The sequence below is a fragment of the Podarcis melisellensis genome, assembly GCF_964234715.1.
Source record: "Podarcis melisellensis genome assembly, chromosome: 15".
Classification (NCBI taxonomy): Eukaryota; Metazoa; Chordata; class Lepidosauria; order Squamata; family Lacertidae; genus Podarcis; species Podarcis melisellensis.
This window is the reverse complement of record NC_138532.1, coordinates 43,245,351-43,258,717: the sequence shown is the minus strand read 5'-3', so window position 1 is coordinate 43,258,717 and position 13,367 is coordinate 43,245,351. Positions and strand designations below refer to the sequence as shown.

Sequence of the window (13,367 nt, the reverse complement as noted above, 5' to 3'; positions counted from 1 at the left end):
TTGAAAGCACATGGATTTCCACCCGGCCCCCAAAATAATTACGGGAACTGTAATTTACCCCTCAGAACTACAATTCCCAGCATGCTTGACCAACTATAGTTCCCAGGACTCTTTGAGGGAAGTCCCGTGCTTGCAATGTATGGGTGGAAGAGTGAGTTGGGCCTGATCCTAACAAGTTTGTTGCTTGCAGAGATTCTTATAAAATGGGGGGAGGTGGGAGTGACACCTCCACCTGTACTCTGAAGTGGCATAGTCCATGACGGTTCACTACAGAGCTGTCCACTTACTGGAGGATCCCAACCCTTCTGTCAGTGGGGTCAATAAGATGATGAGATGGGAAAATGACAAAGAGCCCTCTTTCAGGGTGGCTGCCTATGGCCAGGACAAAGGGACGCCTGTTGCCTGCAGTTATGCAGCAGTGCTTCAGTGAGCTGGAAGGTAATGGAGTGGGGTGGGAAGAGGGAGGGAGAGGGGGGAGAAAGAGGGGGGGGCAGGCATGCCAAACCTTGGGAGGCTGCATTGCCCTCTTGTGCAGAGTATTCCTGCTCCTCCTCCTCCATCCCTCCACACAACAAGCGCCTGTGTCCTCTGCAGAACTGCTTTGTTAGTGGAGGACGGGGTAGGCGGCTGTCATGCTCACGAGTGCTGGACATTGTTTCCCAGTGGCTGACCTCATCATCTCAATAAAGGCAGGTGCTGTTCATCATCAGCCTACCATGTTCCAGAAAAAAGGAGCAAGAGTTGGGAGGAGAGACAGCAGAACTGCCCAGCACCCCCAATTTGCAAAGCACACGTTCTGCATGGAAGGTATAATAATAATAATAAACTTTTATTTATATCCCGCTCTCTCCAGCCGAAGCCGGGCTCAGGGCGGCTAACATCAAATATATAACATTGGTATAAAATCAAACAATAATTAAATCACCTCCTTTTGAATGCTGCCCTTCTGGACACAGGAGGAAGGAAATTCACATTTCAACTCTCTCTGTGTGTGTGTCTAGCTTTTCCTGGGGCCTTTGAGACTCAAGACTCCCAAATGGATTAAGCATCACTGACCACAAGAAGCTCAGGTGCCACTCATGTGACACCAGGCAGGAATCAATTTTCTATCTCTTTCTCATATACTCTAAATACACAAACACACAAATATTACACAAGAAGCTGCCTTATGCTTTATTGGATCATTGGCCCATCTAGCTCAGTGTTGCCGACACTGGCTGGCAGCAGCTCTCCAGGGTTTTAGGCGAGAATCTCTCCCATCCCGCCCTGGAGAGGCCAGGGATTGAACCTGGTACCTTCTGCAAGCAAAGCAGGTGCTCTTTGACTGAGCTATTGGCCCTCTCCCCAATACGTACATACACATCTGCTGCCCACAACAGCAGCCACCCCCTAACAAGAGTTATTATTATGTTTGCTTACAACCGCTGAGGCAAGGAGAAGCATTAGGGAAAACAGAATCCTAAAGCCTGGCGTTCGTTCCCTAATCTATTCAATTCACACCCTGCCTTTCTTCCATTTATATAGTGTTTTATAAAAAGTGCAGATAAAGAAAATGTCACCTTTTCCACAATAAAGAGTGTGCAAGGCAACTCACAGAAAACACTAACTTATTAAAATACGCAAGGAGGGAGGGGGGTTACAAAATATATAAATCAAGGGAAAAAATCAACATTGCATAAATTCAATCTTACAAATAATATAGGCTTAACACAGAACCAGTTCTGAACTAAATCAAAATTAACAACCCCAGTAATAAATACATCAAAATAAAGTCTTGCTCCAATATTAAACAAACATAACAGATAAAATAAGAAATTAAACAACAATAACCCATAAAAGCACCAAGGAAAGGGGAGGGGAGGGAGGAGCAATTATATCCTTTTCTTAAAACTTCTCCACAAGCCTTTTGAAATGCTCTGCAGGCACCTAACGTGTTCACCCAACTCCAAATTAATTTGGTTCCCCAGAGCCCTGTGCAGAGAAACAAGCTCAAACATTAGCAAGACAAGCCCAGCAAGGAACTGCCGGCTGCTTCCAAATGTACTTTTCCCGTGCTGGGATCCCTGAAACACAGAATCAGTGAACAGCTTGTAGGGAAAGGGTCTAGGGAGAAGGAAGGAGAGGAAGAGCACAGTCTAAAAAGAAAGAGGCTTGGGCTTCACAGCTTTTTCTCCCTCCAGACAGGAGAAAGCCAAGGAGCCCTTTGGGAGCTAAAGTCAACACTCAATTTGTTTCCAGACAACAAGGGCATGTTCATACAAACAATTTGGCTCCATAATGATCTTAACATGACTGACTGGTTCCTTTACAATGCTCCTTATGCTACTCCTTACAGGAGCTTACCTGAGGTATGGGAAATCTTAGCAGGGGTAACTGGGGCTCCCACAGCCACAACAAAGCCAAGAGAAAGCTGATGGGGGTTTGGCTGACCGGCAGGAAAGGCGAAAAGGGCTTGGAGGGAAGAGGCAGGCCTGATGCAGACTGTAACCTACCTGCTAAGGGAGATGCAGGTCACCCCCCCCCAAACATACATTTAAAGCACTTTTATACCACTGGTGGTCATGGCATCCCTCAGAGAATGCTGGGAACTGTAGTTTGTTAAGGATGCTGAGAGGTGTCAGGAGACCAGGAGACCAGGAGAAAGAGACAGTGGAAGAAGATTGGAAGAAATTTAAAGACTATCTTAATAAACACTACAAAATTAATGAAGGCTAGAATGACATGGTTTTATAAACGATGTGGTATCCAGAGACATTGATTAGGAAAAGGAATGGAATTAGTAAAAAAATTTGGGAAATAAGAGAATGAATTTGCTGATTGGATAATGAAATTAGAATACAGAACGGGGAGGTATGAGGAAGTCGGGGAAAATAGGCTGAGAAAATAAGATTTGAAATTATACCTGTTGTTTTATGTTTGTGTATGTTTTTATTGTTGTTGTTTGTATTTATGTGTTGTTATTGAAAACTTTAATAAATATCATTTAAAAAAAAAGAGAGGTGTCAGGAGACCCTCACAGAGTGACAATCCACAGCACTCTTCGCAGACTACTGCTCCCAGGGTTCTTTGGAGGAAGCCATGACTGCTACAGAGGTGTAAGAGGACTTATAATGAAAATAGGTCTGCAAAAGACACTAGCCCGCTACTTGTTTATTTTTTTACTAGCCTGCCTACCTTTCCAAAGCTGTTTACGTCAACCATGTTTGAGAAGAAAAATCAACTTTTTCAAGTTGCTTGGAAGCCATTCCTACCCACCATAGGCCAGCAGGAAAGTACCTGTCTACAACTTTAAGCTAAAAGATCCCTTCGCAAGATTCTGTAGCGGGGGGGGGGGGAATGCAGTTAACCGGAGCCTTGTGGGGAAAAGCCAACAAAAATTCTATTACTAACTGAAAGAGAAGCTCACATAAGCCTAACCACCCTACTGAAATGCTTGCTGCTGCATTCTGAACTTTGCATTCACACTTCCGGGATTTGCTTTCAACGTCTTCCTGGTTGATCCAAGGCAGCCTCAGAGCTCTGCTGGTATTCGCCATCCTGGTTTGCATTTCTGCTTCATGAAGGGGAGGAAGCAGGAATCCAGGCCTAATGCCCCAAGAAAGGTGAGCTGCATGTTCTCTTCTCTCTCTTTATCTATCTATTTATCCCTATTAGCTCTCAACTTCTACAAGGAAAATGAAGAAACATAGCAGCTGCATAGAGGTTGGCATGTAATAACAAGGAGGTGAGCAGCTTGTATATCCAGATCTGTTGGAAGACATTCTCATGCAGGCACCCTCTTCCGAAAGAACTCCCAGCAGCAGCCAGACAGCTTGATGCTCTCCTCCTATTGAACAAGCTGAAGTGGCACCTAAAGGAGCCTCATCAGTGGCTAGTAATTTTTGTTACCGTATTTTTCGCCCTATAGGACGCACTTTTCCCCCTCCAAAAATGAAGGGGAAATCTGGGTGCGTCCTAGGGGATGAATGCAGGCTTTCGCTGAAGCGTGGAGAGCGAGAGGGGTCGGTTCGCACCGACCCCTCTCGCTCTCCAGGCTTCAGGAAGACATCCGCAGCCTAGGCAGCCCTGCGGGAGATCCCGCAGGGATGTCTAGGCTGCGGATAGCAGCCTGCTTCCCGGAGCGTCGGGCGCCCTGAAAGCAGAGCGCCCGGCGCTTCGGGAACACATCCGCGGCCTAGGATAGCAGCCTGCTGCTCAGCGCGCAGGGCACCCTGAAGCAGAGCGCCCCTCGCACCGGACAGACATCCGCAGCATGGGGAGCCCTGCAGGAGTTCCCCGCAGGGCTCCCCTCACTGCGGATAACAGCCTGCTGCGTGGGGCACCCTGAAGCAGAGCGCCCCTCGCGCCGGGCAGACATCGGCCAGCCCCACAAGCTCGGGGGACAGCAGGGAGGCGCAGTGCCGCCATCCCGCTGTTCCTTGACCTGGTTTGGTTTCCCTGACCTGCTTTTGGGGGGGAAATAAAGGAAAAAAATTCCTTTATTTCCCCCCCAAAAAACTAGGTGCGTCCTATGGGACGGAGCGTCCTATGGGACGAAAAATACGGTATTTCATTAATAGACAACACATTCGCAGGATACCAATTTTCCTGTGAGATACTGTATTCCACATCTGCATGTGGACATACACACAGTTCCAGAATAAAAAGATAACATATGAAGATCAGAAGTGTCTGCTGGATGAGGCCAGTGGTTCATCTAGTCCAGCATCCTGTTGTCACAGTGGCCACCCAGATGCCTCCATGGGAAACCCACAAGCAGGATTCGAGCAACAGAGCCCTCTCCCCTCCTGCCGTTTCTAGCAACTGGTATTCAGAAGCATGGCTGCCCCCAGCTACGCAGGAAGAGCACAGCCATTGTGGATAGCAGCCACTGACAGCCGTCTCCTCCATGAATTTGTCCAATCCTCTTTCAAAGCCATTAGGGCTGTGCAATAAATTTTCATACTGTTGAATACCGGTATTGAAATAACATCGTGATAAGTGTTTCAACAAGACAATATACTGTTGAACGACAATCAAGGATCCAGCAGAAACACAAGCAAAGAACTAGGAAGCATTTCTTTCTTCTTTCTTTTAGAAAAAAAAAAGGGGGGGGAGTTTTTATTTTTATTTTCTGGTGGTGTTTTATGTTGCTGGTTCACCCTGAATAGCTTTCCTCCATATCAAAAAGGAAGAGTTTTATTTCTTTATTTCTTTTAAAAAATAATATTTATTACTTTTCCAACAATTTAAACACTACAAAACAAAATAGACAATACAATACAATACAAAAACACCACACAACACTAACACATTAAACTAACACAACAAAATAAAAGCAGTTTAAAACACATCCTACAGTTTCATCATCCTATCCTTCATTCACTTGTTTCAACGACCTCCTCACACCTCCCTTTTTGTATTCCACTTCTGTTAATTGTTTCAGCAATTCCTTTCCATCTTCCTCTGTTTTCTATCCTATAATTATCTTAACATATTCTAACCTTATTTTTTTTTAATACTCTAATAATCTATTTATACTTAATTCCTTATAACCTTTCTACTAAAGCCATATAACGTCATTCCCACATTTTTCTAACATTCATTAATTTTACAATATTTCTGTAAATAGTCTTTAAACTTTTTTCAATCTTCTTCCACCTACTCTTCTCCCTGGTCTCGGATTCTGCCAGTCATTTCCGCCAGTTCCATATAGTCCATCAACTTTATCTGCCATTCTTCCCGGGGAGTTTTATTTCTTTATTTAAAGGAGACTATCTTTTTGTTTACTTGCCCTCCCTCCCTTTGATAAAAAGGGAAAGATTAGTAGGCTTCGTGGGGGGCCCTTCTGTGGGGGGAGATGGAGGGGAGAAGACTTAGCTGGCTACTTTATGCTGAAAAGGCAGGTTGGGTACTACGTGAGAATTATGGAGAGGGTGTTTTTTGGTAAGCAGCGCAAGCAAATGTGTGTCTATTCACAAGCAAGTCCTACTGAATTCAATGAGGGGGGCTTACTCCCAGGAAATTAGAAGTAAGTTTAGTTGAACTCAAGGGGGCTTATGCATGCATATATTGCACTTAGACCCCTGAGTGAGGAAGCAGATGCAAATTGACTAGTAAATAACTTAAATAATAATAATAATTTATTATTTATACCCCACCCATCTAGTTGGGAATATATTATATGGAAGTTTATTTAATATTTTTATTAAATCTACTACTACTTTACATTTTAAGGCCCTTAACAGGGAGCCTCTTCAAGACCCTCTGCTGCTGCGGGGAAGAGCGGCGCACCCTCCACCACTGTGGGGAGGTACAGCGGGACCCTCTGCCACCGCAGGGAGGCCCAGCAAGGCCCTCCACCGCCATAGATATATACTGGGATATTTAGCTGGTGATATATCGTGATGTTGAAAATCAGATATCGCCCAGCCTTAAAAGCCATCCAGGTTGGTGGACATCACCACCATTTGGAGTGAGTTCCAAATTTAACTATGTGCTGCGGGAAGAAGTATTTTCTTTTATCTGTCCTGAATCTTCCAACATAAGCACCCAGAACTGCACCCAGGGGGAGAGTGGAGGGCACATATGGCTACCATGTTGACCCAGGCTGCTTGCCCAGCACATGCAGCTGTGCCCCAGACACATCTGGCCTCCTCCACTCTGACTGATCTCAGGGAAGACTTCCTCCCCTCTTAAGGAGACTTCAGAGGCCCTGCCAGTTTCCACTTATGCCTCATATTCATAACACTTCCTGCCACCACCTGGGCCATCAGCCCGATTGGCAGCTTACCGGGCATCCAATTTTTAGCAGCCCCAACTGCACGCTTGACTTGAGAGCTGTAAACACCATGTGTTTCCCTTCCGTTTGGAGACAGGCCGAGGGAATGCAATGAGCTTCTCTGTGCCATGCGGCAGACTTAACTCTCGCAGGGGCCTTCAGGGGTTTTGATGAGATTTAAAATGACCCCATTGGTACAAACACACACACACACACACACCCCACTCAAACCAGCTCAAAGTCACTAACAGAGGTTTCTGCAAGCAGCCAAGAGAATATGGGTCACCTGCCCATTATGCTTCTCCTAATCCCTCTTCACAGGTACTCTTAAAGTCTTTATTGCTAGTTATAAAAGATCCTTGCCCCACAACTTCTCTCTCTCTCTCTCTCTCTCTCTCTCTCTCTCTCTCTCTCTCTCTCTCTCTCTCTCTCTTATACACATACACATACACCAATCACCAATAATCCCTCAGTGGGGCAATGCTCACATGGGGCAACTGAGTTCACAGGAAGGATCAACACAGCAACAGCAGGACCACAGTCACCACCCCATTTAGTAAAGCAGCAATAACAAAACAAAACGTGTACCAGTAAGTTAAACTTAATGCCTTAAAAGATAGATTAGCTCAAGCAGAAAAAGACGTACCTTGAAGGTCATTTGCCACAAAGAGAAAAATAAATAGTAATGTCTGAATGAACAAGCGATGTCCCCAAATTGCACAAACTGTAGCTGATGTGTAGAACAGAAAGTCCAAACAAACACACGGAATTAATGTTATGTTCTCCACTGCCACCACCACCCTAGGCGCAAAATCAAAACTATAAGCAGAAGGATAGGCACACACCGTCTGGTGGGGAAAGTTACACAACAATCTGGGCTTAGCCCTCATCTTCTGCCACAAGTGTTCTTAAAACACCGATAATTTCATCTGCACAATAACTGTTTCAGATAGAACTAATGTTCCAGGGCCATTTCCATTTTTGCCTACGAAAACTTTCCTGAAGCATCCTCAGCCTTTAAATATTTCAGAAGATCCACAAAGTGCGCGCGCGCACACACACACACACACGGTCAAGATTAGAAGCTGGGAAGATCCCAATTTAAACCACAGCCAAATATTCCCTACAAAAGATATGGGTCACAGGATTATGAACTGAACACTTGAAAAGTACTGTGAAAATGTGTATTATTAAATGATAAATTATTGTTTCCTCCCAACCACCATCACCATCCTTTGTGATACTTGAAGAAAGATACATTTCTCTCCTAACCTATCCCACATTCCTCTAACCACCCAGAAGGGAGATTTTGCTTCTCTGCAGGCCCTATAGCACTAATATAAGCACCACATGCCCCTTCCTCTTCCACACAAAATAAGCAACGGGGTCACAACCACAACAGCCAATCTGCGGCTTGAGTCTATGATCATGATCATCCTGCTCCAGACACCAATGACAGAACAAATTCCATTAACGTAAGAACATCATAAGAGAGCCTGGCTGCTGGATCAGGCCAAAGGGGGCCCCTCTAGTCCAGCATCCTGTTCTCACAGCGGCCAACTAGATGCCTGTTACAGGAAGCCCAAAAACAGAACCCGAGCACAAGAGCAACTCTCCCCACTTATGCTCTCAGAGGCACAGTGCTTCCAACACCAGGGCAGAGCAAACCCATCTTGGCTAGTAGCCACTGACAGGCATATCCTTCATGAATTTATCCCATTTCCTTTTTAAAGCCATCCAAGTTGGTGGCCATCAGCACATATTGCAGCAGTAAATTCCATAACTAGGCACAGTGTGAAGTGTGCCCTTACACAGGTACCTGCGTCGGATAGACAAGACACGGGATGCTGCCAAGAATGCCCTTGTGTACCACCAGTGTGAGCGCACACACCCTACTTGGGCCCCAAAGTGGAGCAGCTACTTACATCAAAGGCTGCTTGGTGAAGGCCCTCCCCGCTCCTCAGCCAGCAGTGGCTCAGCTCACTCAGCTCTAGGATGGGCTGCACTTTCAGGCGTACTGTCTCCCCCGACTGCCGAATCATCTCCACAATCTCATCCCGGGACTTGTTTTCCACGTTGCGCCCATTGATCTCCACCAGCCGGTCACCTGGCACCAAGCCAAGGGCCAGGTCTTTGGTCCCGGCACCCGGTTCGGCGAAGTGCACTACCCGCCTGTACACCTGCCCGTCAGCAGCCCTGTCCAGCATGGTGGTGCGGCGCAGCGAGAAGCCAAAGTCGCCGGTGTTGCGCCGCTGCAGCTCCAGTTGCCTGGGCACGGGGGGCTGAGGGGGAACCACCACGGGGAGCTTCAGCTCAGCGGGGAACCGCTTGCTGACCACCTCGGGCAGCCTGGTCCGTGAGGCAGAAGGGAGGCGTGGCGGCCCAGGTGGTACAGCTTGCTTGGCCAGCTGCATCTCCAGCGTCCGCATCTCCACCTGCGGGGAAGGGGCAGCCGAGTGCTCGGAAGGGGTGGATGTCTCCGAGGTGCTTTCATCGCGGCTTTTCTGCGAGAAGGAGAACCTCTTGACGATCATCTGCGAGTTCTGCTTGGCCAGGGAGCCGAACTTGGCTGCCCGCTGCAGCACGGACCCCTTGAAGTTGCCGTCATCCACCTTGAGGTCGTCGCTGGAGCTGGCTGTGCTGAGATGACCGGAATCAAGGATCACGCTCCCCCGGTTGCTGTCTGAGTCGATGTCAGTCAGGTGAAGGTCAGAGCCGCTGGCCACCTTGATAGGGATGGGGTTGGAGATCTCCAGCCGGTTCTTTGCATCCCTCTTGGAGGAGCGGTTGAGGTTGAAAAAGCCCCGGCGCATACTCATCTCCTCCAGGCTCTTCAGCTCGGCAGCCGACATCCGCTCCTTCTTCTCCTTCTTCTCTTTCTTCTCCCTTCGGGACCCATCTCTGTCCTTTTTCATCAGGTGAAACATGATGGGAGATTAACCCTGGGAGGTGCCCCAGGTTCAACAACAGACAGGATCTGACAGCCCACGGCTCCAAATTCTTGGTCCTGCCAGCGTCCCTGTGAAAAAACACAAAAATGTGTGTTAAAAACTATATTAAAAGATATTTTTGTGCTATTAACATAGATCTTTTTAGGAGAATATTAAAGTGCACAATGTTCTAATTACATGGATGAAACACACATGGAACATGAGATACAATTTTGGCAGCTAGGCAAAGCTGTTGATTCAGCTTTGGTATATCATCAGTTGTTACTGTTATTATTATTGCTACTAAATTTATCAGGCACTGCTCAGCATCACATCCCAGGGTTGGTTACAACAATTTAAAATTCAGAATTAATTATGCAATCTGTAATTCAGATCACAGACACAGGAACAGAGCGGGCCCTGAAAACACACATCTCAGGTGTTCAAAGATCAGGGTAAAGAGGTGTCAGCATTTGCTGAACATTGTGAAGAAGCCAGACAGACCTCTGTGAAGGGGGAATTCCACAACTTAGGAGCTGCCAGAGAAAGTCTTCTCCTGGGTCACTAACACCCCTCAAACCTCTGAGTTGATGCCGTCACCCCTCCCTTCCTCTGAAAAGAGTGGTGCTTTGTGCTCAGAACCACCCTGTGGGGTTGGCCGAAAGTAACTTGCTGAAGGCTGCCCAGAGGGCTTTACAGCTAGCTAAGAGTCAATTTCCCTAACCCGTCCAGCATGAACAGTCCAGCCATCTATCACACTGGATGATGCCACACACACTGGTGGGTGTGGGTAGGTGTTCAAGAGAACCTTCATAGTTTAGGGACATGGTTTATAAGCTATTTCAGCAGAACACCATTCCTGGCTATTTTAAAAAAGAGGCTTTTCCCAATTGTCAAGGGTCATTCTGCCCTTATGAAATACCATATTTTTTGCTCTATAAGACTCACTTTTTCCCTCCTAAAAAGTAAGGGGAAATGTGTGTGCGTCTTATGGAGTGAATGCAGGCTGCGCAGCTATCCCAGAAGCCAGAACAGCAAGAGGGATTTCTGCTTTCACTGCGCAGCGATCCCTCTTGCTGTTCTGGCTTCTGAGATTCAGAATATTTTTTTTCTTGTTTTCCTCCTCCAAAAACTAGGTGCGTCTTGTGGTCTGGTGTGTCTTATAGAGCGAAAAATACGGTACCTCTGAAAATCCAAGAGTGTTTTGTGGGTTTGGGGCCATTCTCAGGAGTTACCGCATGCTCACAAATGGGTCCTTGTTGAGGAAAAAGAGGCCCTTCTGAGGCCAAGGGAAAGCCCTGCCAGCCTGGGGTTTTCTAGGGGTCAGACGCCTCTGCATTTCTCTGGCAGAGCTTGGGAGCTCTTTTGCCCAAATGCACCCTGAGCCGAAGTGGTCAGGGCTATGAAGACGCTCCCTGCGGGCCATGCCAGCAAGAGACCACTCTAGCTCTACAGCACATGAACCTTTTAGTTGGGGTGGAGTGGGAAGAAGAGAATGGCCACATCTGTTGCAGCAGCATTTTTGCAGCTATGCAACCTCCTGCTCGGAAGAGGAGACAGGACTAACATCCCACCCCCCTGCTGGTATTCTCTCCCTCCCAGACAGGCTTGATTGTACAGATGTAAAGATTCTGGGGAGGGGGGACTGGAAGAAAAAATTGAGGGTTATCCACGGGTTTTTTCCAGGCCTTCACATCTCTATTCGGGACCAGAGACCCTTAAGAAGAAGCATTTAAGGCAGGATTGAAAGTCTCCTGTGAATCTCATCTATAACCATTCAATTGAACTAAAACCCCAGATCGTTCAAGAGATGCCACGCATGAGCATTTCCATCTCAGAGCTGCACCCCCATGGGTGTAGCCAGGATTTTAGGGGGGTTATGACATGGGGGGGCAGAACCGACGTGATTGGTCAGTTAAATATTTTTATTGTTTTACTTGATCCAGGGGGGCAACTGTCCCCCTGCTCCCCCTGGCTACGCCCATGGGCACCCCTAAAGCTACATCCACACAACAAGTATAAATTGCTCCCAAACCAGCATACAGATAAGAAGTTGCAGACTTGAGGAACTTGGATAAATTATGTTTCGATTTCAATGGTTAAGGCTCCAGCCCTAAGATCACAGAAAATACAGTACAGCCAAGTTCCTCACTGTAGCCATTAAAACTAGGGCACAATTGTTACAGGGAAAGAGGAGCCCAGTGCTGTTTCACTCAGAGTAAACCCACTGAAAAGCTTTGTAGCTCAGTAGCAGAGTACAGGAGGTCCCAGGTCCAGACCTTGGTAACATCTCCAAGTAGGGCTGGGAGAGATCGATCCCTCATGTGAGACCCTGGAGAACTGTTGCCAATCAGTGTAAATAAACATAACTAGATGGACTAAATGGTCTGACTCAGTACAGTATACGGCAGCTTCCTGTGTTTTTATTTAAATCAGCCCTTTATTCAGAACCATGAAGACTGGGAACTGTATTTTTATGGGAAGAGCTGCAGCTCATGGTGGAATATCTGCTTTGAGTGTAGAAGGTCAAGGTTGAGTAGGGCTGGGAGAGATGGCTTGCCTGAAACCATGGAGAGCCACTGCCAGTCAGGGTAGACAAGACTGAGCTAGGTGACCCACTGGTCTGACTTGGCTATAAGGCATGTTGCCTGAGGGAAGGTTAAGATGGCACCACCTCCACCCCATTCCATTGGCAGAAGCAGCTGAATCATATTTCAACACCAGAAATGCAACAGCATCTTCCACCCTCTTGAGTGTATTTTAGCACACAACCTCCAACCGAGGAGTCTGATCAAGGGGGGTTGATGGTGATGATGGTGATCCCTTCCTGCCCCAGGATCTGCTCCTAATGGTAGGGCCGGCCCTGTGTAAGGCCACCATCAACAAGCACAAGGCTGGGCCAGCAGACCTTTGATCTAGCCCAGCTTATTGCAAGTTTACTTGCAAATTCCTCCTCTCCCCCACCCCAAAACAGCAACATACCAGTTCCAAGGCCTCCTTCCTGGACACTGGAACCTCCTAACAGCAGGCAGAGCAACCAGCCCACACATAGCTTGGCACGTGCACACAGTGTGACCGGCTCGAGAGATAAGGCAGCACCTCACAAACAGGGCTAAATAGAAGCCTGCAGTGCCTTCAAAAAGCCATCTAGTTTGGTTCTGGCTCATCAGCAAAAGCCAAAATCATCCCTGGAGCAGGCCCCCACCTGGGTTTGACACCCTTGGCTGAGGAAGTCAAAAAAAGCAAAGCTAACCCACTGAGAGGCCACCTTCACGAAGTGAAGGGTGCCAGCCCTCCAAGCAGGTGAGAAAAGCTGGAGGATTTACTAGTATTTACACACCAGGAGGACTCCACCCTCTCCAGCGAGGCCAGTTCAAGGTCTGCGTACCTTGACTGTACACACTAGTAGCTTTAAAGCAGATTACTGTGCCCCTCAAAGAATCCTGGGAACTGTAGTTTCACTCCTCGCAGAGCTACAGTTCCCAACACCCTTAAAATCTAGAGTTCCCAAGATTCTTTGGGATGTGCATTAAATGTGCTTTAAATTCATGATCTGTGCACATTCCTTAACTTGCTGTTATATGCCCAGGCCTGAGGAGCAATACCTGCTCTGGCAAAGCCAGGGAAGCTCCTTGAGAAAATGCTATGCCTGGCTGAGGCTGCACAGGAGAAAATAA

At 47.2% G+C, this 13,367-nt stretch overlaps 1 protein-coding gene across 11 annotated transcripts in view; it reads right to left on the bottom strand.

Moving 5' to 3' along the window:
- Positions 1-13,367, bottom strand: part of MYO18A (myosin XVIIIA) — a gene marked incomplete at its 5' end in the record, with an annotated part of 144,832 nt that overhangs the window by 125,798 nt on the left and 5,667 nt on the right. For all 11 annotated transcript variants that reach the window (XM_081890109.1, XM_081890120.1, XM_081890124.1 and 8 more), the window contains one exon: positions 8,686-9,779. In XM_081890109.1, coding sequence (XP_081746235.1) covers positions 8,686-9,687 — 1,002 coding nt within the window. The remainder of the gene's footprint in view (positions 1-8,685; positions 9,780-13,367) is intronic.